General features: G+C 39.8%; 1 protein-coding gene across 7 annotated transcripts in view; it reads left to right on the top strand.

Annotated features, from left to right (window-relative positions):
- The window catches only part of CHUK (component of inhibitor of nuclear factor kappa B kinase complex), a 42,304-nt gene that overhangs the window by 25,562 nt on the left and 1,258 nt on the right, over positions 1-15,484 (top strand). The window contains exons 17-21 of one of the 7 annotated variants that reach the window (XR_002179963.2): positions 11,310-11,406; positions 11,699-11,846; positions 12,367-12,468; positions 13,355-13,588; positions 14,705-14,804. Coding sequence is in view for 5 of the 7 variants with exons in the window: in XM_070780643.1 (XP_070636744.1) it covers positions 11,310-11,406; positions 11,699-11,846; positions 12,367-12,485; positions 13,355-13,475 (485 nt within the window). In the remaining 2 variants the exon portion in view is untranslated. Of the gene's footprint in view, positions 1-11,309; positions 11,407-11,698; positions 11,847-12,366; positions 12,486-13,354; positions 13,589-14,704; positions 14,805-15,484 lie in introns of those variants that run through there. The other 6 variants (XR_011564254.1, XM_070780644.1, XM_070780643.1 and 3 more) reach the window with 6 other exon arrangements.

Below are 15,484 nucleotides of genomic sequence, written 5' to 3'. Positions count from 1 at the left end.
CATGTTACTCTCTCCATACCTCCCACCCACTCCTTCTCCGCATCCCCCCGGCCAACCTAGCCATGTCCATAAGTCTGTTCATAATGTCTGTGTCTCCTTGCTGCTTTGCAAATAGGTTTTTCAGTACCATCTTTCTATATTCCATATATATGTGTTCAGTTCAGTCGCTCAGTCATGTCTGATTCTTTGCGACACCATGGACTACAGCATGCCAGGCCTCCCTGTCCATCACCAACTCCCGGAGTTTACTTAAACTCAGGTCCATTGAGTCGGTAATGCCATCCAACCGTCTCATCCTCTGTCGTCCCCTTCTCCTCCCGCCTTCAATCTTTTCCAGCATCAGGGTCTTTTCAAATGAGTCAGTTCTTCACATCAGGTGGCCAAAGTATTAGAGTTTCAGCTTTAGCATCAGTCCTTCCAATGAATATTCAGAACTGATCTCCTTTAGGATGGACTGGTTGGATCTCCTTGCAGTCCAAAGGACTCTCAAGAGTCTTCTCCAACACCACTGTTCAAAAGAATCAATTCTTTGGTGCTCAGCCTTCTTCACAGTCCAACTCTCACATCTGTGCATGATTACTGGAAAAACCACAGCTTTGACTAGACGGACCTTTGTTGGCAAAGCGATGTCTCTGCTTTTTAATAAGGTGTCTAGGTTGGTCATAACTTTTCTTCCAGGGAGCAAGCATCTTTTAATATTGTGGCTACAGTCACCATCTGTGGTGATTTTGGAGCCCCCCAAAATAAAATCTGTCACTGTTTCCATTGTTGCCCCATCTATTTCCCATGAAATGGTGGAAGCAGATGCCATGATCTTAATTTCCTGAATGTTGAGTTTTAAGCCAATTTTTTCACTCTCCACTTTCACTTTCATCTAGAGGTTCTTTAGTTCTTCTTCGCTTTCTGCCATAAGGGTGGTGTCATCTGCATATCTGAGGTTATTGGTATTTCTCCTGGCAGTCTTGATTCTAGCTTGTGCATCATCCAGCCCAGTATTTCTCATGATGTACTCTGCACATAAGTTAAATAAGTAGGGTGACAATATACAGCCTTGATGTACTCCTTTCCCAATTTGGAAGCAGTCTGTTCTGTGTCCAGTTCTAACTGTTGCTTCTTGACCTGCATACAGATTTCTCAAGAGGCAGGTCAGGTGGTCTAGTATTCCCATCTCTTAAAGAATTTTCCACAGTTTGTTGTGATCCACACAGTCAGAGGCTTTAGCATAATCAGTAAAGCAGAAGTAGATATATATGTTAATGTATGATCATTGTTTTCTCTTTCTGACTTAATTCACTCTGTATAATGGGCTCTAGGTTCATCTACCTCATTGGGACTGACTCAGATGTGTTCCTTTTTATGGCTGAGTAATATTCCATTGTATATATGTACTACAGCTTCTTTATCCATTCATCTGTCAGTGGACGTTGGATTGCTTCTATGTCCTAGCTATTATAAATAGAGCTGCAATGAACATGGGTTACATGTGTATTTTTCAATTTTGATTTCCTCAGGGTACATGCCTAGTAGTGGAATTGCTGGGTCATATGGTGTTTTTATTCCTAGTTTTATAAGGAATCTCCGTACTGTTCTCCATAGTCGTGGTATCAATTTGCATTCCCACCAGCAGTGCAAGGGGGTTCCCTTTTCTCCACACCCTCTCCAGCATTTATTGTTTGTTGGTTTTTTGATGATGGCCATTCTGACAAGAGTGAGGTGATATCTCATTGAAGTTTTGATTTGCATTTCCCTAATAATGAGTGATATTTCAATTTAAGTCTGAATTTGGCAATAAGGAGTTCATGATCTGAGCCACAGTCAGCTCCTGGTCTTGTTTTTGCTGACTGTATAGAGCTTCTCCATCTTTGGCTGCAAAGAATATAATCAGTCTGATTTCGATGTTGACCATCTGGTGATGTCCATGTGTAGAGTCTTCTCTTGTGTTGTTGGAAGAGGGTGTTTGCTATGACCAGTGTGTTCTCTTGGCAAAACTCTGTTAGCCTTTGCCCTGCTTCATTCCGTACTCCAAGGCCAAATTTGCCTGTTACTCCAGGTGTTTCTTGACTTCCTACTTTTGCATTCCAGTCCCCTACAATGAAAAGTCCCCTTATGGCAGAAAGTGAAGAAGAACGAAAAAGCCTCTTGATGAAAGTGAAAGAGGAGAGTGAAAAAGTTGGCTTAAAGCTCAACATTCAGAAAACTAAGATCATGGCATCTGGTCCCATCATTTCATGGCAAATAGATGGGGAAACAGTGTCAGACTTTATTTTTTGGAGCTCCAAAATCACTGCAGATGGTGATTGAAGCCATGAAATTAAAAGACGCTTACTCCTTGGAAGGAAAGTTATGACCAACTTAGATAGCATATTTAAAAGCAGAGACATTCCTTTGCCAACAAAGGTCCGTCTAGTCAAGGCTATGGTTTTTCCAGTGGTCATGTATGGATGTGAGAGTTGGACTGTGAAGAAATCTGAGTGCTGAAGAATTGATGCTTTTGAACTGCAGTGTTGGAGAAGACTCCAAGGAGATCCAACCAGTCCATTCTAAAGGAGGTCAGTCCTGGGTATTCTTTGGAAGGAATGATGTTAAAGCTGAAACTCCAGTACTTTGGCCACCTCATGCGAAGAGTTGACTCATTGGAAAAGACTCGGATGCTGGGAGGGATTGGGGGCAGGAGGAGAAGGGGACGACAGAGCATGAGATGGCTGGATGGCATCACCGACTCGATGGACGTGAGTCTCAGTGAACTCCGGAAATTAGTGATGGAAAGGAAGGCCTGGTGTGCTGCGATCCATGTGGTCGCAAAGAGTCGGACACGACTGAGCGACTGAACTGAACTGAACTGAATAATGAGAGATGTTGAGCATCTTTTCATGTGTTTATTAGCCATCTGTATGTCTTCTTTGGAGAAATGCCTCTTTAGGTCTTTTGCCCATTTTTTGATTAGGTTGTTTGTTTTTCTAGTATTGATTTGTATGAGCTGCTTATATATTTTTGAAATTAGTCCTTTGTCAATTGTTTCATTTGCTATTTTTCCCATTCTGAGGGTTGTCTTTTCATCTTGTTTATAGTTTCACCTTGTTTATGTTTATAGTTTATGTTTTTTGCTGTGCAAAAGCTTTTAAGTTTAATTAGGTCCCACTTGTTTATTTTGAAATAGAGAAAATTTTAAAGGGAAGTAAAAGGAAGGAACGAAAGAGAAAAAAGGAACTCGGAATAAGGGAAAGAGGAAGCAAGAAAATGTGTGGAAAGATGTAAAAAAAGAGAAAGAAAGAAATGCGGCTTAAAATTAAAGAGATTGGAAATAATTTGAGGCTGTGGGTTCAGGTGTGGAATGGTCAGAGGGATGCCCATATGCTAAGCCAAAACAGTGTACTTTGAAAATGATGCCTTCCTCTGCACCTGGTCACTGGTTGCTTATTTCATTGACAAAACTGTTCATTTCTGTTGAACATCTGCTGAATACAGAGCATGTTCTGATGGTAAGTGCACTGGACTGAGAATTGCATGCATGTTCAGTCATGTCCAACTCTTTTTGACCCCACAGACTGTAGCCCACCATGCTCCTTTGCTTCATGGGGTTTTTCCAGAATGAATACTGGACAGGGTTGCCATGTCCTCCTCCAGGGGATCTTCCAACCCAGGGATTGAACCCATGTCTCCTAAGTCCCCTGCATTACTGGAGAATTCTTTACAGCTCAGCCACCAGGGAAGCACCTGGATTGAGAATTAGAAGGCTTTAATTCTAAATTGGGCACTTTATTGAGCAAATAACTTTTTTTCCTGGTATCTCATTTCCCTCTTCTGCAAAATGGGGTAGGAATCTAACTTTCCTAACTCAGTGACTATATATGGCATTATATTTGACAGGATGTTTGTGAAAGTGCCTGAAAACTATAGACTATTATGTATGTGCAAGATATTATCCTTCAGTTAAAAACTGATCTGTTTTGAAGGATTAGGGAAGAACTAAAAGGTGACGTCTGTGCCCTGATTTGTTAGATACTGAAATTGTAAACAAATAAAACCATAACTCTTACACCTTAAAATTACAAACACATGCAAATATTAAATAGTATGTAACAAATAATAAAATCTCCTCTACATTGGTTTTTATTGTAGTGGAATTCGTTCAGTTAATTTCTACAAACATGTATGAGATATATATACAATAGGCATCTAACCCTGTTTGGGAGTCTTGGTTGGTTAGAGGAGGTTTCCTGCAGGAGACAACATCTGAGATGAGCCTTAAAGGATAAATAGCAGTAGCTTAGTCAAAGAAGGTATATATGAAAGAGTATATATACTCTTATGTATGCAAGTATAATAGGGAAAGACACATCCATGTAGCAGTTAGCATGTTTGAGGAAATGTATTGTGACTGGATTATAGAGTTTCAGAAGGAGAAATGTGACTGGATCGCAAAGGATCTGGCATGTCATAGTAACAGTTTTGGATTTCATCATGATGACAAAGAAAAACCCTAAAAAGGTATAATCAGGAGAATGGCATGTTCAGATTAGCATTTTAGAAATACTGCATTGGTAACATTGTGGATAATGGATTAAAGTGTGGCTGGGATAGAGGCATTCATCAATCATGAGGTTGTTGAGTAATTGTGGCACAGGATAAGGTAGGACATGAACTAAAGCAGAGAGCCTGAACTGTGGCAGTGGGGAGTGCCAGTGAAGAAGAGGAGGATAAAGGCAAGAGAGAGATTTAGGAAGTAGAACTGATAATATTGGGTAATGGATTGTATATGGGTGGAAGGAGATGGGATAGAGAGTCATGGATGCCTGCCAAGTTTCTGGCTGGAGTAGTTAGGTGCTCTTAGCACCCAGTTCTAGTGGGTGAGGACCACTCACCATGATAGGAAGTATAGGAAAGATAACAGGCTTAATGGGAAAAGAACATGGGTTCATTTTTGTACATGTTGATGTTAAGGTGTCAGTGGAACATTTAAATAAGATGGAAAATAGTAGATATGTGTGTATGTATATATAAACATACATGCTATGCTAAGTCACTTCAGTCGTGTCCGACTCTGTGCGACCCCATAGACGGCAGCCCACCAGGCTCCCCCGTCCCTGGGATTCTCCAGGCAAGAACACTGGAGTGGGTTGCCATTTCCTTCTCCAATGCATGAAAGTGAAAAGTGAAAGTGAAGTCGCTCAGTCGTGTTCGACTCCTAGCAACCCCATGGACTGCAGCCTACCAGGCTCCTCCATCCATGGGATTTTCCAAGCAAGAGTACTGGAATGGGGTGCCATTGCCTTCTCTGTATAAACATACGTACATATACATATATACATGTGTATTGTGTGTACATATATATGAATGTATTGAACATGGATTTAGTGGAGAAGTCCAGACTAGATATTTAGCTGGTTTGAGAGTAATTAGCCATAGGAATAAAGTGATCGTCTTGTATAAATATATTGATTAAGATAACCAAGGATGGATCTAGAGAATATCAACATTCAAGAAATGGCTAGAAGCAGAGGAGCGTACAAAAAGATTGAGGAATGACTTGAATGTGTAGCAGGAATGATACGATGGGAGTAGGACAGAGAGTTTCAAGAAGAACGTGATCAGGGTGAAATGCTAGAGATGTGGGTAATAAAAATGATAATGAAAATATCTATCGGACTTGGTAGTTTGGACATGATTGGTGATCTTGGTAAAATAATGGCCTTTTGGGAACAGAACTAGATTGTAGTGGGCTGAGGACGGAGTGGGATAGGAGGAAATGGAGAAGTTAGTCTAGATCAGCAGTTCTCAAAAGTATAGCTCATGAACCCCTGAGGATCTGCAAAGGATCCTTTTAAGAGGAGTCAGTGAAGTCAAAACTGTTTCACAATACTAGAATGTTATCTGCCTCTTAACTATGTTGATATTTTCACTGATGCTGCAAAAAACATTGGTGGGTAAACAGCTTGCACCCTGCTTAGCATGAATGAAGGCACTAGCACCAAAGTATGCTAGTAGTCACTGATTTTCACCAATGTGGGTTCATAGTTAAAAAAAAAGCCAGTTTCATTTAAAAGTATCCTTGATAAGGCAATAAAAATTCTAAAGAAATTTCAACCCTTGGGTATATGTCTTTTTAATATTCTCTGTGACAAAATGGAAAGTACTCATAAAGTGCTTCTGTTACATGCTGAGGTGTGAAAGTGAAAGTCACTCAATCGTATCTGTTTGTGACCCCATGGACTATACAGTCCATGGAATTCTCCAGGCCAGAATACTGGAGTGGGTAGCCTTTCCCTTCCCCAGGGGATCTTTCCAACCCAGGGATCAAACACAGGTCTCGCGCACTGCAGGCGGATTCTTCACCAGCTGAGCCACAAGGGAAGCCCAAGATTACTGGAGTGGGTAGCCTATCCCTTCTCCAGGGGATCTTCCTGACCCAGGAATCGAACTGGGGTCTCCTGCAAGCGGATTCTTTACCAACTGAGCTATGAGGGAAGCCCTGCTGAGGTATGATGGCTGTCCTAAGGAAAACCACATCAGCAGTTGTTGACATTGCTTGTGGACCAGCCTGTTTAACCAAACACCATTTTTACTTGGAACAATGATCATCAGATAAACTGTGATTCTTCAGATTTGGGTATGTGGCAGATATTTTCTAAAAATTAATGGAGCATGACCTGTCACTTGAAGGATAAAAAAAAACAATATTAGTTGTCAATGATAAAATTCCATGTTTCAAGCAAAAAATTAGAATGTAGGAAAACGTCTATCCATCATCCAAAATTTGTCAGCTTCTCAATACTTAAATACTTTTATGATCAGATTGGTAGTGTTATTAAAAAGATTTGCAAAAATGTAAAATAATGCCAATACTCTCACTAAATTTTTTGAGGAAAATACAGTTATTTTGGATTAAAATGTTTTAATAATGAATTTATGTTATTTTTAATGAATAAATAAATATCTTTATATTTCTCAGTTTAATTCCTAAAAAACCCTGGGGTTCTTAAGGATTTTGAGTGTAGGTGTCCTGAGACCAGTAAGTTTGAAACCTGGTTATCTAGGCTATTCTTTCCTGAAGCTTGGCTGTTAAGGAACAAAAAGAGATGAGCAGCTCAGAGAGATTGAAGAATGAAGGGAAGTCAATTTTCAGAAGAAAGACTTAAGCTTGTTTGTGCACTTGGGGCCAAAAGCCTGTGGAGAGGGAAGTCTCTGAACAACTTTGAGGGGCTGACTCCAGAGAATAGTGGGGAGGGGTTGGGCATGTTGCTCCTGATCTTAGAGAGGGAGATGTGTGTGGATATAGACACTTCTCTGGGTATAGGGAGTGAAAGGTATGAATCTTACTGCTTTATAGCCTCCTATCCCAAAGTAAGATGTTGGGTTAACTGTAATAGAAGAGATGTGACATCATAGATTTAAGGAGTATGCTAAACGAGTATGCTTTTGAAAGCTGGTGTGTTCAGTGATAGATGTTGCTGGTCCAGGATATTTATTCAGAATCCAGAGCAGAAGTGAAAACCTGTGAATTAGTTAGGACAGCAGAAAGAATGAAAGTATAATTGTTTTGATGGTAATGTTTAGTATCTTGGATACAGAAAACTGATAGAGCAAGTGGTTAGACTGATCTAGGGTTAGGATGTTGCTGACAATAAGGGGACAGAAAAGTTGAAAATAATGACCAAAAAAATGATAGAAGCTAGAGTAAAATACTGAAATTTAAGATTTCAAATAGAGCAAGGATAACTTTTTTCCTTTAATCAGTATTCATTACCCTCCATCTCCTGACCAATGAATCACATATTGTAGATGAAGATATATGGGAAAAGGCAATGGCAACCCACTCCTGTACTGTTGCCCGGAAAATCCCATGGATGGAGGAGCCTGGTAGGCTGCAGTCCATGGGGTCGCTAAGAGTCAGGCACGACTGAGCGACTTCACTTTCACTTTCCACTTTCATACATTGGAGAAGGAAATGGCAACCCACTCCAGTGTTCTTGCCTGGAGAATCCCAGAGATGCGGGAGCCTGGTAGGCTGCAGTCCATGGGGTTGCACAGAGTCGGACATGACTGAAGCAACTTAGCGGCAGCAGCAGCAGATGAAGATATATAAAATTCCATCCATTGACTCAGTCAAATTAACTTTCCACAGTCATTGATAAAATTTGTTTGGGTTATTCTTACAAAATCTTTGCAGTAGTCACAGGTATCAGTGTATCACAGGGCCTAGAAATAAATTTGCTATCCAAAGTTATCCAAAGAACTGATGGTCACCTCAACTGACAAGTTGTGACAAGAAGTTTTGTCTGTTGGGTTATATAATCATACTTGAGGTATATGGTCTTTGGTGCCTTTTCCAGTTCAGAGTTGACTTGAGATTCTTGTTCACCTGCAAATGATGAAAACCACCTTTCCCCATGCTTTATGTTGGAGTAGGTTAAAGTTCTGAGGTCGTTGACCATCTAAAAGAGCTATATGCCTTATAGTTATATGGCAAAGCTGTTGGGCTTGATCTGTGGGATTTATTAACAAGTGCTGTTTGGAGAGAAGCCTTTTGGGAGTCTCTGTCTTTGGTTGTTTTTGAGGGAGAGAGAGAGAAAAAGGTGTTGGGACTAAAGCTGAGTACTCGGGAAGGTCTTCACAGTTCTAACACAGGACACAACTTTTCAAAAATCTCTTTTGATATTCCTTTCATAGTAAAATGTGGGTAGCATCAGTAGCCATTTCTTGGGACTCCTGTGAGTATTAAATGAGAAAACTGTAAGTAGATAATAGCATATAATAATAATAATATTTTTGCATTCAAGATTAATTATTGTCTGGGGAAATGCCAGCATGATCCATGACCAAACTTCAATTTTTTTAAAACTTAAATACCATTTTTTGAAACATAACAGTTAATACTAGTTTTGGGTTTGCTTTATTTAAAAAGGTGGCATCTCCTATAATGGTAGAACTCACTGTGACCACCATCCCACCACCATCCCATTTGAGGATCTTTGTCAGCTGCCAGTTTACTTTGAGATGTCACACTGCCCTCAAACTGAACTTTCAAGATGTCTGCAGGTCCTTTTATGCATCAGATTTGGCTTAAGTTGACCAGCTTTTTTCAGTGTTTTCATGGGTATAAACAGATGGATAAACATGAAATTTCAAGCAACCTAGCTGGAACTCCTGAGTCAGTTAAAGTTTGATGAACTATCGTACTGCTTCTAAATAAATTATGTTAGTCATCTAAGAAAAATTGATCTCATGTCCAGAAAGTTGCATATATGTCTGGGGCTTGAATTAGCCAAGATAATTCTTCTTAAAACAGAAAAGATACAATGTCTTTGAATACACAGTGATAAATCTGTGTATACATTGTTGTTGTTCAGTCTCTAAGTCCTGTCCAACTCTTTGTGACCCCACAGAGTACCTCACACCAGGCTTCCCTGTCTTTCACTATCTCCCAGAGTTTGCTCAAACTCACGTCCATTGAGTCAGTGATGCCATCCAACCATCTCATCCTCTGTCGCCCCCTTTTCCTGCTGCCTTCAGTCTTTCCCAGCATCAGGGTCTTTTCTAATGAGTCAGTTCTTCACGTCAGATGACCAAAGTATTGGAGCTCCAACATTAGTCCTTCCAATGAATATTCAGGGTTGATTTCCTTTAGGATTGCCTGGTTTCATCTCCTTGCTGTCCAAAGGATTCTCAAGAGTCTTCTCTAGCACCACAATTCGAAAGCATCAATTCTTCAGCGCTCAGCCTTCTTTATGGTCTAACTCTCACATCCATACATGACTCCTGGAAAAACTGTAGCTTTGACTATAATGGACCTTTGTTGGCACAAGTGATGTCTCTGATTTTTAATACTCTGTCTAGGTTTGTCATAGCTTTTCTTCCAAGGAGCAAGCATCTTTTAATTTCGTGGGTACAGTCACCATCCACAGTGATTTTTGGAGCCCATGAAAATAAAATCTGTCACTGTTTCCATTGTTTTCCCATCTGTTTGCCATGAAGTGATGGTACTGGATGCCATGATCTTAGTTTTTTGAATGTTGAGTTTTAAGTCAGCTTTTTCACTTTCCTCTTTCACCCTCATCCTCTCTAATTCTTTAATTCCTCTTTGCTTTGTCATTAGAGTGGCATCATCTGCATATCTGAGATTGTTGGTATTTCTCCTGGCAATCTTGATCCCAGCTTGTGAGTCATCCATCCTGGCATTTCGCATGATGTACTCTCCATATAATTTAAATAAGCAGGGTGACAATATATAGCTGTGACTCCTTTCCCAATTTGGAACCAGTCCATTGTTCCATGTCCGGTTCTAACTGTTGCTTCTTGGCCTGGAGACAGGTAATGGTCTGATGTTCCCATTTCTTGAAGAATTTTCCACGGTTGTGATCCACACAGTCAAAGGCTTTAGCATAGTCAACGAAGCAGATTTTTTTTGGGAATTGCTTTTTCTGTGAATGAGTGGATGTTGCCATTTGATCTCTGGTTCTCTCTGCCATTTCTAAATTCAACTTTTACATCTGGAAGTTCTCAGTTCATGTACTATTAAAGCCTAGCTTGAAGGATTTTGAGTATTACCTTGCCAACATGTGAAATGAGCACAATTATACATTAGTTTGAAGCATTGCCTTTCTTTGGGATTGGAATGAAAACTGACCTATTCCAGTTCTGCAGCCACTGCTGAGCTTTCCAAATTTGCTAGCATATTGATGCAGCACTTTAGCAGCAGCATCTTTTAGGATTTTAAATAGCTCAGCTGGAATTCCATCACCTCCACTAGCCTTGTTGGTAATGCTTCCTAAGGCCATTTGACTTCACACTCCAGGATGTTCTAGGTGAGTGACCACATATCATGGTTTTCTGGGTCATGAAGACCTTTTTTGTATAGCATTCTGTGTATTCTTGCCACCTGGGGCTTCCCTGATGACTCAGATGGTAAAGAATCTGCCTGTAATGCAGGACATCTGGGTTTGATCCCTTGATTGGTAAGATCCCCTGGGGAAGGGAATGGCTACCCACTCCAGTTTTCTTGCCTGGAAAATCCATGGACAGAGGAGCCTGGCAGACTACGGTCCATGGGGTTGCAGAGTCAGACAGGACTGAGCAACTAACACTTTGACTTTCATGTATGCATTATATACACACACAGACAGACTTTGTTTTTAGTTATATGATTATTATAGATATATAATCTTAAAACTTTTTATACTAATTTAGTTTTGAAATTAAATGGAGATGTTAATGATTTAAAACTAGTTTCAGATTTTCAGGAATTTTCTGTTTAGGGCTGGTTTGTTTCATGCAGAAGAGAGGTTATACCTACTGACTGAGTTCTTTTATAGATCACTCCTACAGCGACAGCACGGAGATGGTGAAGATCATTGTGCATACTGTGCAGAGTCAGGACCGGGTTCTCAAGGAGCTGTTTGGTCATCTGAGGTAGAAATATTGTTTTATTTCCTACTAAAAAGCCAGGGAACTTGAGCCAGGTTCCTTTTAAAACGTAATACCCCTTTCTGGTTAAATATACTAGACCCAGGAAAAGTACTGGCAGTACGCTGCAGAACTTAGCCATAGCTGCATGCATTTAGTGTCCTCTCTGTGTGCACTGCTTTGCAGATCAGTCACTAAATCTGTGCTGATTGTGACTCATTCCCCCAGCTGGGTTTGGGAGTATGGGGTACAGTCTTGGGGGATATGTAAGTGTCTGACACAGATTTTACCTCTCCAGCAAGTTGTTGGGCTGTAAGCAGAAGATTATTGATCTACTGCCCAAGGTGGAAATGGCCCTCAGTAACATCAAAGAAGCTGACAGTACTGTCATGTTTATGCAGGGGAAGAGGCAGAAAGAAATATGGCATCTCCTTAAAATTGCCTGTGTAAGTAATTTTTAATATGAATTATTTAATATGACACTAATTTGTTGATATTCCCTACAAAAGGGTTTTTTATCAGCATGATTTCTGTCCTCTTGAAGACATATGTATTTTATGTTGGGTTGATGTTCATGTTCTTTGCTTGGTGTCTCACTAGGGATTCAGATATAGGACTTCATGATCATCCTTCATTCTCTCTCTCCTTTCTAGTCTCCTGTTTTTATACTCCTCCCAACCTTAGACCACTGTGGTCACCCAACCCAACTTGGGGATAGATGTGCCTGGCTGATTTGAAAAACCAGCCCTTTGTTCAACTGGAACAAAGTAGAATGGAAGGATGGATACATCTGATTTTAGTCAATGAAGAAAGAGGTCCAGGACAGGATAATTAGTAGGGTGTGTAACAGTGGAGATAGTTTTGTACAGAAATACTCTGGTTGTACATAAAAGTAGTGATAGAAATGTGTCTTAGGAATATGAATGCATGAAGGTGCTTGCCTGTAATTTTATTTTTTTCCTTCAGACTCAGAGTTCTGCTCGGTCCCTTGTAGGATCCAGTCTAGAAGGTGTAACCCCTCAGCTGCCCCCAACTTCAGCAGAACGTGAACATCCTCTGTCATGCGTGGTAACTCCTCAAGATGGGTGGGTTCACTTTGTTACAATAGATAGTTGTGTGTTCAAGAGTAGTGGTGGGAATGAGACAGTAGAGTGAAGTGGTTAAGACATAGTCTTCACTGCCTTATAGACCAGGATTGAATCCTGATTGTCCCTTTGTAATAACCCTACACAATTAACTTGACTGTTTCAATGTTCACATTTCCTCACCTGTAAAATGGGAAGTGCTATGAAAATTCAGCTAGACAGTATATATAAAATGCTTGGGAAGTGAATCTTCAGCAAATATTACTTCTTATTAGCTCAATCCAAGTTCTAAGTTCTTTTTCTATTATTGACTTACTAAACCTTGTGCTAAGTCACTTCAGTCGTGTCTGACTCTGTGTGACCCCAGAGACGGCAGCCCACCAGGTTCCCCCGTCCCTGGGATTCTCCAGGCAAGAACACTGGAGTGGGTTGCCATTTCCTTCTCCAATGCATGAAAGTGAAAAGTGAAAGTGAAGTCGCTTAGTTGTGTCTGACTCTGTGCGACCCCATAGATGGCAGCCCACCAGGCTCCTCTGTCCATGGGATTTTCCAGGCAAAAGTACTGGAGTGGGGTGCCATTGCCTTCTCCGATTAAACCTTGTAGCCATACTTTATTCCTAAATTTATCATTTATCTCTAAGAATTTATGCTATCTTTTTGCAGTTGTCATTTTAGGGCCTTTGATCACCCCTGTAATGGAATTAAGTTTAATGTACTCATTTTATAACTTAGTATTCTTAAAATCAGACTTTTTTCAGTGCCTTAAATCGTTTTTGGAAACAACTCAAGTTTGAAGTCCTATATTTTCTTTTAATTCCTACTCTTCTGCTAAAAGCTGAATGACTATCCATTTCTGTTATTTTTCTCAGCATGAGATGTGCCGTATCCAGAGCCAGTGGCTCTTTGCTAGCTTGTGTATTGTCGCTTTTCTTACAACTCATGGAGACCTCTACAGTACCAGCATTTCCTGGAAGCTCTGCCCATAATTAGTTTTGCAGAGGTGCAGCCGTGTAACATCACTGCTCAGGAGGTCAGCAGCTGCACATTCTGTACTCTGCTTTTATGAGAGAAAAGCACATGGCAGGAAGGCAAGCTGATACCAGGTATTTTATCTTCTTAAAGAAAGCAAGTTCTAGGGTATATTTTAGGGTCATTATACATTTGGCCCAAGGTAATACATCCAGGGCCAATTAGGAAATATTTCATTAATCAGAATTGATACAAATAAAGTTTAATATCTTTTTGCTTTCATTAGAGATACTTGGGTTTATTAGAGAATGCAAATGGTTGCAAATATTACGTCTATACAAGTGATTTTCAGTGTGAGGTTATGATGGTTTGCAAAAATATATTTACCAGGAATTTTAAAATACATTTTCCAAAAGGAAAACTGGTTTCAGTAATAATATACCTGTGGTACTTAACCACCAAGGATTGGGGACTGTTGACCTCAATTTTTCTATCTGTTGGATAAGCTGAATGAGAATTTAGTTCTAAGCTAACAGTGACCATCTTCCATGGCCTGGAATTGGTTCTACTAGGGTAGGGACTGAGAGTTAGTAAAAGGTAAGGATGGAGGACATATGGAAGAGGAAAGTACAGAAGATAGAAATCAGATTCAGGATTGTCTTCAAATTTCCAAGGATACTTCTTGGTTCTTGGCAGCTCCCCTGTCACAGTTTTCTTCTGCTGTCATCAGGAATCAGCTTGCTTTTCTTTTTCATTGCTGTCATCTATATTTTCCACAGTTTTTTTCACCTTCCCTAATCTTTGCAGAAAAGATAGTTTATCTTTTCTATCTCTTCCCCTACATTTGTGTCTCAAAAGTAAGCATGCTAATGTTTTTACTACTGGCAAGGAAAAGGAAATGTTCCAGAAACAAAAAAAGATCTTTCATCTGGCTGTGCCACAGGATCTCTTTTTCCCCGAGTGAGCATTTTCAGGGGGGGAAAGTTGTATATAAGTGCCACTTATATTTCAGAGGAAAATCAGATTGGCGTTATAGTGGACTCCTTATCATTAGAGCTGGGCAGAGGCAGCAGCCTGGAGTAACAAACAGGACTCTGCCTCTGGGTGGGAGGGATGAGCAAACTGAAGACAACAGGAATCAGCTGCATTGGGTTGCTGGGTTGTGGTGGTGTAGGAAGAGCAGTATCATCCTGACCCTGAAGATCAGAAAGTAGAGGAAATTTATATGCCCTTTTGCTTTCATTCCACAGGGAGACTTTAGCACAAATGATAGAAGAAAATTTGAACTGTCTTGGCCATTTAAGCACTATTATTCATGAAGCAAATGAAAAACAGGGCAACAATATGATGGTAAGTTTTATATGAATATGAATGTGTTTTAAGTGTGTTGGGTGCAAAGGGTTTAACTTTCCATGCTGGACTTATCTGGTGTTTGGCATTCCGTTGGGGAATAGAACTCAGAGGAAAGAGCATTTGAGGAATGCTTAACCTCAACTCCCCATCTTCTCTTACTCATGGATATACTAGGATTATGCCATCAGTAATCTTTAATAGCATTTTTGGTCAAGTTAAATGATTGGTGAGCTTTCTTTGCAGTGTGACCACTGAAATCAAATGGTCTGTACTTTTTTGCTTCTGCAGTCAGTTTTCCCCAGTAAGATGGGGCATAATTTGTACTGTATTTCAAATATCGTAACTGTTGTGTGCAAAATGAATAATGTTAATATGGTTATTAACAGAAGTGTTTTTATGAAGATTTGATTGCTATGAATTATTGATTTGTTAAAACTTGGAGAAACTACAATAAAATATTTACTGAATTAACTTTTACTATATTTAGTCTTGATATTAATTCTTTGTTATTTCCTCTTTCATTATTTGCTTCAAATATCTGAAAACTCTTTGAAATTTTTTTGTTGTTGTCAGTAGAAATTAAGGTAAACTAAACTCTTTAATTGTAACTTATTTGTACTTTCGGTTTTTCAACTTTTGATTATAAAATCTCCAAATAAACAGAAAACTTGCAAAAA

The sequence above is a fragment of the Bos indicus genome, chromosome 26 (genome assembly GCF_029378745.1).
Source record: "Bos indicus isolate NIAB-ARS_2022 breed Sahiwal x Tharparkar chromosome 26, NIAB-ARS_B.indTharparkar_mat_pri_1.0, whole genome shotgun sequence".
In the NCBI taxonomy this organism is placed as follows: domain Eukaryota; kingdom Metazoa; phylum Chordata; class Mammalia; order Artiodactyla; family Bovidae; genus Bos; species Bos indicus.
This window is presented reverse-complemented; position numbering and strand designations above follow the sequence as displayed.